We start from the raw sequence: 15023 nt of genomic DNA on the forward strand, positions 1-15023 counted from the left end.
CTCTCTCTCTCAAAAGTAAATAAATGGCGTCAGGGTGTCTCAGTCGGTTAAGTGTCTGACTTCGGCTCAGGTCATGATCTCATGTTTCATGGGTTCGAGCCCCGCATCAGGCTCTGCAGTGGCAGTGTGGGGCCTGCTTGGGATTCTCTCTCTCCCTGCCCTTTACCCACTTGCATGCACACTCTCTCCCTTTCTCTCTCAAAATAAATAAACTTTAAAGAAACATCAAAGAAACAGATGAAATAGTGTAGTAATCCACTGCAAAAGAAGGCATTTATGTTAACATCAACATAAGAAAAAGACTACTTGCATCTAAACACACAAAACACTTATTTCCCAGAATTTAACTTTTCCTTGTAGTCCCAAAATGACATACACAAAATACCAAGGGCACACTTCTTTGGATATACAATCAATGAAGTATAATGTTTATGGATTTCAATATGGAAATAACACATCTTTAAGAAAAGAAACTAATGAACTTTACCAGCATATGTGGGACTGCAATGGGTTAGGACTTCATTTATTTTCAAATACTTATGTTTAATTTTAAAACAGAGGTGATGCCTGCAATGTGGGGCACAGGTGTAGGAGCGGGCAATGCTAATACGGCAGAAGATAGGTCACACGTTTATAACTGCCAAAGTCAGTAACACATGAGGCTTCATTGTATTATCCCACGTTTATATGTTTAAAATTTTTCCTAACAAAAAGTTTAAAATTATTTCAAATATAAAATTGAATTACAAGCCCATTTTTTATTTAATCAAAATTAAAATCTGTTCTATTTTAAAAAATGAAAAGTTCAGTGTGTCAAATATTTAAAATTCACAAAGCAGAATTTTGTTATTATTTTCCCTGAAAACAAGACTCCAGGTTAGCCATCTTAACCAAAACCAAAACGTCCTAGAACATATTATCAGATATGTATTAGAAACTCTTCCCCCACAACCTTTGACCAAGTTTTCCTTCTGATCAGATTTGTAGCCTTTCCCCGTGCCACCTTTTCCTAGCTCGTCTTTCCTCACCCCGTAAAACACTCGTTCCTGCTCTGCTTGCCGATCACCTACTACCATCATCAAGAGCCAACCTCCCGCCTCACTACCATGGCCCTGCCTGACATGCAGTCCTAGGATGAAATGCTTAAACTGGTGGATTCTGCAAAAACGTATTTCTCAGTATGTAATTCTACTCTAGAGTCTTTAAAAGGGAGAAATAAGAGGAAAGAGACTTGGAGATTTTAAGACAACTTTCCAACTACAACTCCCTAAAATACTTTAAAATTTCCATATTCCTATTTTTCAAAAGGACAGAAAGGTAAGGAAGAAACTTCATGCTGAATTCAACAATGGCCTGGGGAAAATCGGAAGTGTTGGATGAAAGCAACGCAAGTGAAGCACAGTTCTAAGGCAGGGAATAATAAAAGGGAGCTGCCAAGGGGCCAACAGGATCAAGGAAGCTCTTCTAGAGATTCCTATCTTTCCAAATACTAAACAGCTGGTCACCATCCTCTCCAAAAAAACAGGCTCAGCAGCTTCAGGTCTACCTGGGTCACTCTTTGCTCTCAAAAGTCTAAAGGATGGTACTAGAGATAACAGGGGAAGAAAAATGTGTGTCCCATATTAGGTTGAAAGTAACCCAGCTGCTTATCTGTCAGCATCTCCGTATTAACATCACAAAACAAATTCCCCACTCACATTGATATAAGATGTGCCCCCTCCTTCAAATATGCACTAGAATATCTGAGTTTCAATGGGATTCTAAGTACACAGAGTGAAGAGACAGAATTAATATGTAAGTGTTTTCAAATCAAAAAGTAGAATCTGCAGCGTGTGGGTGCCTCAATCAGTGGGGCATCTGACTCCTGGGTTTCAGCACAGGTTATGATCTGATGGTTTGTACCAGCAGCTCAGAGCCTGCTTGGGATTGTCCCTCTCCCTGTGTCCCTCCCCAACTCATGCCTGCTTGCATGAAAGAAAAGAAAGAAAGAAAAGAAAGAAAAGAAAGAAAGAAAGAAAAGGAAAGAAAGAAAGAAAAAGAAAGAAAAGGAAAGAAAGAAAGAAAGAAAGAAAGAAAGAAAGAAAGAAAGAGAAAAAAGGAGGGAGGGAGGGACGAAGGAAGGAAAGAAAGAAGGGAGGGAGGGAGGGAGGAAAGAAAGGAGGGAGGGAGGGAGGGAGGAAGGAAGGAAAGAAAGAAGGGAGGGAGGGAGGGAGGAAAGAAAGGAGGGAGGGAGGGAGGGAGGAAGGAAGGAAAGAAAGAAGGGAGGGAGGGAGGGAGGGAGGAAAGAAAGGAAAGAAAGAAAGAAAGAAAGAAAGAAAGAAAGAAAGAAAGAAAGAAAGAAAAGAAAGAGAGAGAGAAAGGGAGGGAGGGAGGGAAGGAGGGAAGAAAGAAAGAAAGGAGGGAGGGAAGGAGGGAGGGAGGGAAGGAAAGGAAGGAAGGAAGGAAGGAAGGAAGGAAGGAAGGAAGGAGGGAAGGAAGGAAGGAAGGAAGGAAGGAAAGAAGAAAGAAAGAAAGAAAGAAAGAAAGAAAGAAAGAAAGAAAGAAAGAAAGAAAGAAAGAAAGAAAGAAAGAAAGAAAGAAAGAAAGAAAAAGAAAGGAAGAAAGAAAAAGCAAGCAAAGCAAAGCAATGATCGATCTAGAGAAGGTGGTGGGTACTTAATAACTACAATACTATCTCAAAACTACAACCTCCCGTCTTAAGGTTACAGACCAGGTGTCTGATCCTAATAATCATGAAAGTGATGTCAACCATGAGGAGATTTTATTCTATTTAAAGGCCTAGGGCAAAGCAAAAGTAAAGATAACCACTGTTTTTAACTTTGGTTAGTCTCATATTGTAGTAAACAGAAAAGAAGAGCAGTTTCCAAAGCATGAAAACCATAACCAAAGTTAACAGTGAGACTCTTAAGCATCACAGGACTGTTTGAAAAGGGAATAAAGGGACAGCAGAAAAAGTGAGGCAGCATTAGAAAGAAATATAACTAAGATACCTCCTACATTATTTTGCCAAGTACCTCAAGCAGCCAGCTGCACTTCCATAAACACTGACAACTCAAAGGCAGTTTCCCTTTAAATATTTGACTCATCACCAGCAAATGTCTATGTTGATATAGAACAGAAAACTCAAATGGTTATAATATACAAAGGCTAAATTACATAAAGGAATAATAAAGAAACAAGGAAAATAAAATTGACATTATTAAATTTTTAAATGCATGGTAAAAAATAAATTTTACAAGAAAGCATTTTTAAAATATTAGATAAAAAGAGCTAGAATGTTAACTATAGTTATTTCCCCAAATTTTTATTACTGATTTTTCCTGGATTTTAAGTATATCATTTATGCTGTATATCTGCACTTACCTTCACTTACCTTTAATTCCTCTTTAACTTAAATTAGAAACATAAGAAAGCAAATCATCTGAGACTGTGTCACCTCCAGAACTATGAGCTAATCTACCTTAATTCATAAATTATACAGACATGGAAATGCAGATAAGTACAAAAAGTTTATTTGCTATCATTGTCCAAGTGTTCTTCAGAGCTCCAAAACTATGCAATTCCATTTAATACTTGTTAAATGACAGAGAATTTCTTAAACGTTATGGTGAAGAAGCCTTCTTTTATATTTAAATCTTAACGTTATCAATCAAATAACAAATGTAAATGTCATGAGGAATCATTCAGAAGATTAAAAATGGCATTTTTTAATCAGTGCTTAGTACAGTGTCTTGCTCGCAGTAGGCATTATTTGGATATCTGGTACTAACTTATCTTCTCCAAAATCTCTGCCAGTGCTTAGGTCGTCTGCTTTACTTATCACTCATTATTTAGTTAATGAGTATCGTTTATCAGAATTTACTTCTTTTAGTTAGTGAGCTGGTAGCTAACTATGTACGCTTTCTTTTGACAACTACGTTTTTAAATGTTACTCAAATACTTAAAATAGTCTGTTACCTAAACATGCCCCCTATTATCTAAGACCATATATAAAACATATTAACTACTTTCTGAAAAATTAAAAATAATAATAAAAAGGGGACCCCATAAGTGGTCAGTACATATTTACTGTACAAATTGAGTCGTAGCAAAAGAGGCTGGATCAATGGTGTCATCCTGCAAAATTGGATACGATGCAACTTTTATTCTAACACTTTCTAGGTTGTCCATAAGTCCTTTTAAGGAAAAAATTCTATCAGAAGATTACTTTAGGAGCAACTGGCTAGAACTCCGGAACACAAGTTAATATGATAAGTCATCCTATAAATTTTAAAGGATCTCCATTTCCCCCGAATTATGTTTTAAGAAGCTGTAAAGGGAGACTTAATATTGGGTTATACAAACACTATCAGTTTCCTTTCCAATCTTTCAAAGTCAGATATCTTCATTAAAATTCACTTATTGAAAATTACCACTCATTTATCAAAAAAAAAAAAATCACATTCAACAAGAGGAATGTAGCAGCTCCTTTGGAACACTTTAATATTTATATATTCAAAACCAGTTAAGATGAAATAAATTCTAACATCCTAACAAAATGCAAAAGACTTTAAGTATTTAACTTTACCCCATCACCTAAATTATTTCAAGAAGTTTAAAAAATTTTACATGCAAAACAAGCAGGCAGATCATAAAAATGAACTGAAATCCAATCTCCCCCACCCTGTAACATCTATATACCCCAAAACAAATCTAGCAAAATCAATTGTGACATTTATTCCCACAAACATAACCTATGCTAAAATCAACTGTGGACAATTCAAGTGCAAGACAAAGATGAGAATGTTTTCTTATAAAAATAACTGCTTACTGGTTACTTTTCATAATATGTCCTATAAACCTTGGGAAGCACAACACTGCACGTACAATGACAGCCGTGCATTAAAAAAAAATCTCCCATCTCAAATTCACTGCCATCTACAAAAGCAGCATATTGTTCATGGAAGCAATCAAACTTACTTGTTGTACACTTAGAGGCTGCAACTAAAATGACATTCATTCTCACCATTCCTGGATTATACACTGAAGGCAAAGAAATGCTCCTATTTAGTGTTGCTACTTCAAGAACAAGGGAAGTCATCTCCTGCATGACCAATGTGATTCCACAAATAAAAGAGCTTCAATCTCCTGTCTCTTTATATGTATTTAAGGAAAATCTAATCTCCCAGAAATAGCAATTTGCTAACTTCTCTGCCTACAAGTATGTCATTAAAGAGACCATTCCTCCAGTCTTCCTGGCTCCTGTCAATTGTTCTCCCTGAGAGAAACTCAGCTGATATTCCTGTCATCTTAAGATGACACAGGCTGGGGCGCCTGGGTGGCTCAGTCGGTTAAGCGTCCGACTTCAGCTCAGGTCACGATCTCGCGGTCCGCGAGTTCGAGCCCCGCATCAGGCTCTGGGCTGATGGCTCAGAGCCTGGAGCCTGCTTCCGATTCTGTGTCTCCCTCTCTCTCTGCCCCTCCCCCGTTCATGCTGTGTCTCTCTCTGTCTCAAAAATAAATAAACGTTAAAAAAAATTAAAAAAAAAAAAGATGACACAGGCTTTCAAGGAACAGTTTATGGTGTAAAAAGGTGCACAGCAGAATCTGAACTATACAAATATTTTTCCAGTTATAAATACAGGGGGTGATTTGCTTACTAATAATTGAGGAGGAGCTTTTTATATGCTTCTAGAAACTTCAGTCTCTCCTAGTGACTATCAAAAGCCCAAAAGGGCATCGAATACCTTGAAAAAACATACTCAACAGGCTCACAGGGTAGGGAAGGTTTAAGAAAAAAAAACAAAACAATCAAAATAGGTATTTATCTAATGACTGTCAAAAGTAGGTTCAGGAATCAATCTCCATAACACTATAGGAATTTTAGTCATGTCTAATGCAACTCAGCCTCTTCGATATCACATGGCAACCCCACCTCAAACTTCCATGAGACTGATTTGGAACCAGAGCCAGGATCCCAAAGAGGTTCCCATTACCAAAGTCCTCCTTTCCCAACTGCATTTTTTAAAGTTGTCCCACAAGAAAACTGAGTGATCATCCCTAAGAAAACAGTGTATCTAGAACATCAATACATCTAAATTGTTAATGAGTGCTACATCACTAGAAGAGTTTCTCAAAATTTTATAAGAATTTTAGTATTTCTACAACTTACCATTTAAGAATGTATTAAACTGCTACATATTCCAAAAATCTGGCATGATAGATGTTTGAAATACCCATCTGCAAGAAAAACTTACCTTTATAGGAGCTAATTAATGAAAACATGTGATTTTTTTAATTTTATCAAATGTAAAGGACTACCACTGGAAGTAAAACAGTTTGGTAATTACAAATCTAGAAAATTAAATACAAACCCTAAGAATTATCAGAACTGCTAAAATTTTTTAAATCTATTCCTTCAAAATTATCTCATTATTAAAAGGCATTACCGTTAATGTTGTCACAGTAGTAAAAGTATTCATCGTTTAGAGAAGGACATGCTGAGACCAAATCCTGCAAGCCTGCACCAGTTACAGTAAGACAACCAGAGAGATTAAGGTGCTCCAAATAAGGCAGCCCTCCTCCCAGAGTCAAAACCCTGTAAGAGAAACAATCCAACAATTAGAATATATTAATCTATGAAAATTATATATTCCTATGGCCTACTGGACCACTATTAACAGATCTTCCAATTTGATAATGACAAAATTCAAGAATTTCTATAAAACACGGTAACTAACCTCCTACTTAGGCAGCAGTAATCTACCTGAGAAAAACTTCTTACATTTTTCCTCAAGACATTCAATAAACAAGTCTATGAAATTTTTCTTTAGAAGAACTTAACAGTAACTCAATTCTTAGAAGTACTAAATCTTGGAACTATAATCTTCATTCTCCTACAGACTAAGTGAAAATTATCAAGAAAATTACGGACTAGTTTTGACAGTTCCTCAGAGTTAGAGAGCATACGACCCAACACTTCTCCTAGGCATATGCCCAAGACAACTGAAAACATATGTTCACATGGTAACTTGCAAAGAAATGTTCTCAGCAGCATCATTCATAATAGCCAATAAGTGGAAGCAACCCAAATTTTAATTAATTAAAATGAACGGATAAACAGACATTATATAGCCATAAACTACTGACACATGCTACCAAATGGATGAACCCTGAAAACATCATGCTAAGTGAAAAAGGCCAGACACAAAAGGCCACATAGCATATGAATCTATTTTTTTATTACTTAAAAACATTTTTTTTCATGTTTATTTATTTTTGAGAGACGGAGACAGAGCACGATCAGGGGAGGGACAGAGAGATAGAGACACAGAATCTGAAGCAGGCTCCAGGCTCTGAGCTGTCAGCACAGAGCCTGATGTGGTGCCTGAACCCACGAACTGTGAGAGCATGACCTGAGCCAAAGTCAGACGCCCAACTGACTGAGACACCCAGGCACCCCGAATCGATTTTTTTAATGTTTATATCTTTTGAGAGAGAGACAGAGAGAGAGCATGAGCCAGGGAGGAGCAGAGAGTGAAGGTGAGAAAGAACTGCAAGCAGGCTCAGTGCTGTCAGTGCAGAGCCCTACATGGGGCTCTAACCCACAAACCATGAGATCATGACCTGAGCAGAAATCAAGAGTCAGATGCTCAACTGAGCCACCCAGGTGCCCCTGTATGAATCTATTTACAGGAAATATCCAAAACAGGCAGAATAGGCATAGAGACAAAGTAGATCGGAGGTTGCTAGGGGCTGGGGGCAAAGGGGAATAACTGTTAAACAGTATATAATTTCCCTATGGTATGAAGAAAATGTTTCTGAATTAGTGCTGATGCTTGCCAACCTTGTAAATCTACTAAAACCACTGATTTGTACACTTTAAAAGAATGAATTTAATGGTAAGTGAATTACATGTCAGTAAAAATGAAACCCTAATGGCATATCCTAGAATAAAAACATTAATATAAATAGGATAAAATGAGGAGTGAGCTAAAATGACAATGGCAGAGCTAAAAAAATATCAGGAACAAAACTGAGAACATTAATTTTCTGTACAATATAAAGTTCTGAAAACTGAAACAGTCTATCTTCAAAGAGATGTCAAGGGGCGCCTGGTTGGCTCAGTCGGTTGAGCGTCCGACTTCGGCTCAGGTCATGATCTCGCGGTTTGTGAGTTCGAGCCCCATGTCCAGCTCTGTTCTGACAGCTTGGAGCTCCGGACCCTGGAGCCTGCTTCAGATTCTGTATCTCCCTCTCTCTCTGTCCCTCCCCCACTTGTGCTCTGTCTCTATCAAAAATAAATAAAATGTAATTAAAAAAATTATTTAAAAAAAAAGATGTCAAGAGAGGCTCTCATTGAGCTTAATGGGAAATCAAACAAGTCAAAAATAAATATGCAATTATAATACCATATGATGTACGGTCTCCCAGGAACACACAGAAGGGCACTGATGGGGGAAGGAGAGGGACCCAAAAAGGTTTCCTTTAAGAAGGGACATTTAAACTGTGATAGAAAAAAAACAGAAATTGGCCAATAAATGTATGTTACAGACAGAGAAAGCAAATACAAATATCTAAATGTAAGAAATATGGTGCCTTGGAGGAAGAGAAAATAGATGCATATGGCTAAAGATAGGATGGCTCTGTGTGTGTGTGTGTGTGTGTGTGTGTGTGTGTGTGTGTGTGTGTGTGATGTCTGTTTCTTGTCTTTTTTTTTTTTTTTTTTGGCAGGGGTGAGGATGTGACCAAATCAAAATTTAGAGATTTAAGAAATAAGATATAAACTACAGAGGGAAGCAAAGGCCAAGAATTTAGACTTAACCGAAGTGCAACTGAACTCACTGAAAGGTTTAGATGGAAGAGTAATAACAAGTAATAAGAAATGCATTCTAGGGAGATCACTCTAGTCTGCTTTTTACCACCAACGTCCAAGTATATCAGGCACAAGCCTAACCCATAAAATGCAGGATGAATAAAACACAGGTTCTGCCCTCAACGGGGGAAAGAAATATTTAAACAAAGTATTGACAATATATGCAATAAGAAAACAAAAAGTTACAGAAATATACAGAAGTTATAGAAACAATGCAGACCAGGGAATGATTCCAAAATAGTAATCTTTAGAGGAATAGAACAAAATCCAGAATTCAACAATGTATAATTCACATTATCTGGTATCCAATCAAAAACTACTAGACATTCAAAGATCAGGATGGAAATCAATCAATAGAAACAGACCAATAAATGATAATGATGGGATTAATAGACAATGACTTTAAAACAGTTTTATATTTTAAATATGCTCAAGGATTTAAAAACCATACAAACATAAAAGAACCAAAAAAACACATATATTAATGTCTTTGTATGCTTTTGTATATTTACATATATTATTCTATGTTTATGTGTGTGTATATACATATATATATGGAGGGGAACATACCAAATGAAACTTCTGTACTACAGATGAAAAATACAATTTCAGAAATAAAAATACACTGAGATTAGCAGTGATTAGACACTGTAGAAATGATTAGTGGACTTGAAGACACAACTAGATTAGCCTAAATAAAGCAGTATTACCACTACCACCACCACCAAAAAACAAAACAAAACAAAAAAAACCCTTGGTATTATGGATTAAATTGTTATCACCTCTCTCCCCCTAAAAATATGCTGAAGTCCTAACACCTGGCATCTATAAGTGTGACTTTGGTTGGAAATAAGGGCTTTGCAAATTTAATCAAGTTAAGATCAGGTCACTGGGGTGGACCTTAATCCAATATGACTGGTGTCCTTGTAAGAAGAGGAAAATTTGGACATAACAGAAAATGCCATGTGAAGACATAGACAGAGACTGGAGTTACGTTGCCACTAGCCAATCAACACACAGGTCTACCAGAAGCTGAAAGAGTTAAGGAAGGATCCTCCCTTAGACATTTTAGAGGGAGTATAGTTTGGCCAATACCTTGATTTGGAAAGCTAGCCTCTAGAAGTGTAAGAAAATAAAGTCTATCATTTTAATTACCAAAGACACTGTCATTTAACATAGCACTTTATGTTCTAGCCAGAGCAATTAGATAAGAAAAAAAATAAACACCCAGATTGGAAGGGGATAGTGAGATTATCTTTGTAGAAAGATCTTACATGTAGAAAACTCTAACAAATTCATACAAAAAACTGTTAGAGCTAATAAATTCAGCAAAATAGGATACAAAATCAACATGCAAAAATCAATTATATTTTTATCTACTAGCAACGAGCAATCAGAAAAGGAAACTAAGAAAATTCTATCTACAATACCATCAAAAATTTTAAATACTTATGATTTTAATTGAAAAGGCAAAAGACTTAAACACTGAAAACAAACTACTGAAAGAAATTAAAGAAATGAAAACAGGGACTCAAACACCTGTATGCCAATTTTTACAACAGCATTATTCACAACAGCTAAAAGGTATAAAGGATCCAAGTGTCTAATGATGACATCAATCGATAAATAAAATGATGCATAAATACACTGGAGTATTGTTCAGCTATAAAAAGGATGAAGTTCTGATACATGCGACCACATGGATGAACCTTGAAAACACTATGCTAAGTGAAACAGGCAGACACAAAAGGACAAGTGTTATGACTCCATTTATATGATGTATCTAGGATATAGAAATGATGCAAATACACAGAGACAGAAAGTAAAATAGAAGTTACCAGAGGCTGCGAAGGAAGAACAAAGAGTTACGGCTTGATTGTTATAGAGTTTCTGTTTTGAGTCTTGAAAAAGTTTTAGAACTGTATAGTGGTGAAGGCTACACAACACTGCAAATGTACTTAATGCCACTGAAATGTACACTTAAGAATGGCTAAAATGGTGGAACACCTGGGTGGCTCAGTCGGTTAACCATCCAACTCTTGATTTCAGCTCAGGTCACCATCTCATGGTTCACAAGACTGAGCTCCGCATAGGGCTCCGCGCTGACAGCATGGAGTCTGCTTGGGATTCTCTCTCTCCCTCTCTCTCTGCCCCTCCCCTGTGCGTGCTCTTTCTCTCTTGCTCTCTCTCAAAATAAATAAACATTAAAAAAAAAAAAAGAATAGCTAAAATGGTAACCTCTATAGACATACACTTTGCCATAATTTTTTTCTTAAAATGCATACAAACCCTGGAGCAAATATTAAGTAAATGAGGTACTAGCCAATAGGAGAAATAAAACAAGATGCTAAAAAGTACTTAATAAATCCAAAAGAAGTCAGGATAAGACAGAACAAGAAGAAAAGATAAAACAAGAGGAAAACAAAGAGCAAGATGGTAGGCCTAAGTTTAACAATATCAATAATTATATTAAATGTAAATGGTCTAAATACATCAATTAAATGACAGAGAATATCTGACTGAACAAAAAAAGTAAGACCAGGAGCACCTGAGTAGTTCAGTTGGTTAAGTGTCTAATTCCTGATTTCAGCTCAGGTCAGGATCTCACGGTTCATGAGATCAACCTGCATTGAGCTCCAGGCTAACAGCATGGAACGTGCTTGGGATTCTCTCTCTCCCTCTCTCTGCCCCTCTCCTGTACACACATGCACTCTCTCTCTCAAAATAATTTTTTTTAATCTTGATTTTTCAATGTACATTTTTATAGTCAATGCTCTTGTCACAAACCCTATATAACCAATTTGCCAGAACTAATTGCTATCCCATCCCTGAACAGAACATAATGACTAACGCAGGATATCCTGACAGCTCCAATTAGCACCTCTGTTCCCATACATTAAGTTGTATGAGTGCATGAGTTATATCTGTTCTCAAACCTACTGACATCAATTGTACTTATTAATGTAATTGAAATAATTTTTAAACCAACATAATACAAAAATTGTTTTTAAAAATTAAATTTGCATTTATTTCCTTAGCCTTTTTCCCAAGAAATGCACATAAAATGCACTAACTTTATTCTAATCTCTACTCAAAAAATGCTCTTTTCAAAGCCTTTCCTGTCTATCAAATATGAAGGAGCATTCTCTGCATTCTCTACTCTATAAACTAACTTTACTTTTCTTCAGAACATTCAGTCTGATATTACATGTTTACTGACTATTTCTACCACTAAATTATACACTCTATGAAAGCTGGGAATGTGTCTTATTTACTCTGGATCCGTAGCAATTAGAACAGTGCAAGTTATCTAGTAGGTGCTCAATAAATATCTAAATGATTTAGAAAGATTCCTTCAGAAAACTAAAGAAGTCATCTGCACTCAGATTTCAGGCTTTTTCAGTTAGCTACCAGTCTAAATGATATTAGATGAGATATTCCTATGTGGTTCCCTGTTATCAAAATTAATTCTTCCTTAAATTCAAACTCAAAGTGTTTATTCCAAGGGTATCTCATATGTAAACTCCTCACCACTACCTGTAAAACCATAAGGCAAAAAGGCAATTTATTTCCATTCCCAATAGCAGTAAAGTTTTTATTTGTTATTTCTAAGGTTAATAGTGTCAAAATTTAATAATAAGTGCCAAACTCACACTAGGAAGTAACAACTAAAAATCACTTTCATGCTTTTCTTCAAATTTCACTTAGGAATTCACTTCCTGCCTTGGAGGGAAGTAGGGGTGGAAACTGTTTAGTATTCAAACAAAGCCCTGTAATTCTTCTGTTAGATGAAATATGTCCCTTTCTAGCATTTTCTAAACCTTACCAGAAAGTTTCTAAACCCTTTTTCACTGAAAGCAAATAGAAGAAACATCTTAATTAGATTCATCAAAAATTTTGACTCCCTTTGAAATTGATTTTTAACTATGCAGAATTTTTAATAAATTCTGGCTTATTTAAAAATATACCAACAAAACTAAAGAAACACAGGAAAACTGCCATTTCCTCAGACATCACCGCAGTTCTGTAATATTACAAATGGTCATATGTCTTATTTCATTCTTTGAACAATAAAACTGGTCACGTTGAAAACTCAACTGAGAGGTACCAGGCTTGTTCTCAGGGTTGTGAATTTGAACCTCATGTTGGATGTAAACATTACTTAAATAAAAATTAGAAAGAAAAAGAGAAAGAAAGAAAGAAAGAAAGAAAGAAAGAAAGAAAGAAAGAAAGAAAGAAAGAAAGAAAGAAAAAGAAAGAGAAAGAAAGAAAGAAAGAAAGAAAGAAAGAAAGAAAGAAAGAAAGAGGGAGAGAAGGGAGGGAGGAAGGAAGGAAGAGAAAAAGTAACTAAACAGAGCCACAAATAAGTTTTAATATGGCACAGTAGTAATGAAAAAGATAATGGTATTGGAAATGAATTTTAGGTTTTAAATTGAACCAAAAATTCCTTTTACTTTAAAACCAAGTTACATTCAAACACAACTAAAGCCACATCAGGAATACATATATAAAAAACACAATAAAGAAGCCTGGATGACTCAATCGGTTAAGTGCCTGACTCTTGATTTTGGCTCAGGTCATGCTCTCACAGTACACAGGTTCAAGCCCTGGGCCTGGGCAACAAGCCCCGGGCTGGGCTGACAAAGCCAGAACCTGTCTGGGATTCTCCCTCTTGCGCGCACTCTTTCTCTGCTCTTCCTCTGCTCATGCTCTCTCTCAAAATAAATAAGTAAACATTTTAAATATATATATATACAATATGGGCACCTGGGTGGCTCAGTTGGTTAAGCGTCCAACTTTGGCTCAGGTCACGATCTCACAATTTGTGAGTTCAAGACCCACATCAGGCTCTATGCTGACAGCTGGGAGCCTGGAGCTTGCTTAGATTCTGTGTCTCTGTGTCTCCCTCTCTCTCTGCCCCTCCCCTGCTCATGCTGTCTCTCTCTCAAAAATAAATAAACAGTAAAAAAAAAAAAAAAAAATTAAAAATATATATATATATATAGTAAAAAGTTTAAAAAGGAACAAAATGAGAATATGGTTGTCTTTTGCTTTTTATTGCTTTAACTACAGTCTATGCATTTGGGTTTGAATACACAGAAAATTAATGGAATGATGCACAGCAGCCCAACCATAATGGCAGGAGTTACCTCAGGGGGAAACACTCTTGGTACAGGACTTCTGAAAGATTTTTGTAATAACCTCATATTAAGTATCTTTTATAATGGTAGGGAAGTATTAGGTTTTGTGCTTGGTAAATTCTTCATCATAAAATGTCCGACCATCTGATTATTAAAGAGATCTGGTAAGGGGCCCCTGGGTGGCTCAGTCGGTTAAGTGTCCAACTCGTGATTTTGGCTCAGATCATGATCTCAGTTTGTGAGATTGAGTCCCACGTAGGGCTCTGTGCTGACAGCGTGCCTGGGATTCTCTCTCCCTCTCTTTCTGCCCCTACCCCACTGGTGCACACATGCTCTCTAAATAAATCAATAAATAAGTAAGTCTGGTAACATTCAAATCTACACTGACCCTTAAAGAACATGGAGGTCAGGCATGCCAACAATCCCCACCTCACACAGTAGAAAATCTGAGTGTAACTTTTGACTCCCAAACACTTAACTACTAATAGCTCACTTTTGACTGGAAGCCTTACCCATATCATAAACAATTAACACATATTTTACATGTTACATATGTATTATATACTGCATCCCTACAATAAAGGAAGCTAGAAAAAATAAAATGTTATAAAGAAAATCATAAGGAAGGGAAAATATATTTACAGCACTGTACTATATTTATAAAACAAAACAAAACAAAACAAAACCCTGTGTCTAAGTGGACCCACACAGTTCAAATCCATGCTGTTCAAGGCTCTACTGTATCACAGGGCAAAAGAGAAAACACGTAATCAGTTTCCAAAGGCTCATATCAAAACTAATCAGGGGTGCCTTGTGGCTCAGTTGGTTGAGCTTCTGACTTTGGCTCAAGTCATGATCTCATGGGTTCGTGAGTTTGAGCCCCTGCGTTGGGCTCTCTGCTGTCGGCAAGGAGCCACTTCCAATCCTCTGTCTCCCTCTCTCTGCACCTCTCCTACTCATACCCTCTCTCAAAAATTAAAAAAAAAAATTAAAAATAAAACATTAAAAAAAGGTAACAATTACTGCAG

General features: G+C 36.5%; 1 protein-coding gene across 1 annotated transcript in view; it reads right to left on the reverse strand.

Annotated features, from left to right (window-relative positions):
- FBXL5 (F-box and leucine rich repeat protein 5) overlaps positions 1-15023 on the reverse strand; it is a 47752-nt gene that overhangs the window by 2264 nt on the left and 30465 nt on the right. Inside the window, exon 10 of the mRNA XM_047091885.1 lies at positions 6429-6577. Coding sequence (XP_046947841.1) covers positions 6429-6577 — 149 coding nt within the window. The remainder of the gene's footprint in view (positions 1-6428; positions 6578-15023) is intronic.

This window comes from Lynx rufus, unplaced genomic scaffold (genome assembly GCF_022079265.1).
Source record: "Lynx rufus isolate CCGP_SWC_20201006 ecotype Redwood Valley unplaced genomic scaffold, mLynRuf1.p SCAF_3, whole genome shotgun sequence".
Taxonomy (NCBI): Eukaryota; Metazoa; Chordata; class Mammalia; order Carnivora; family Felidae; genus Lynx; species Lynx rufus.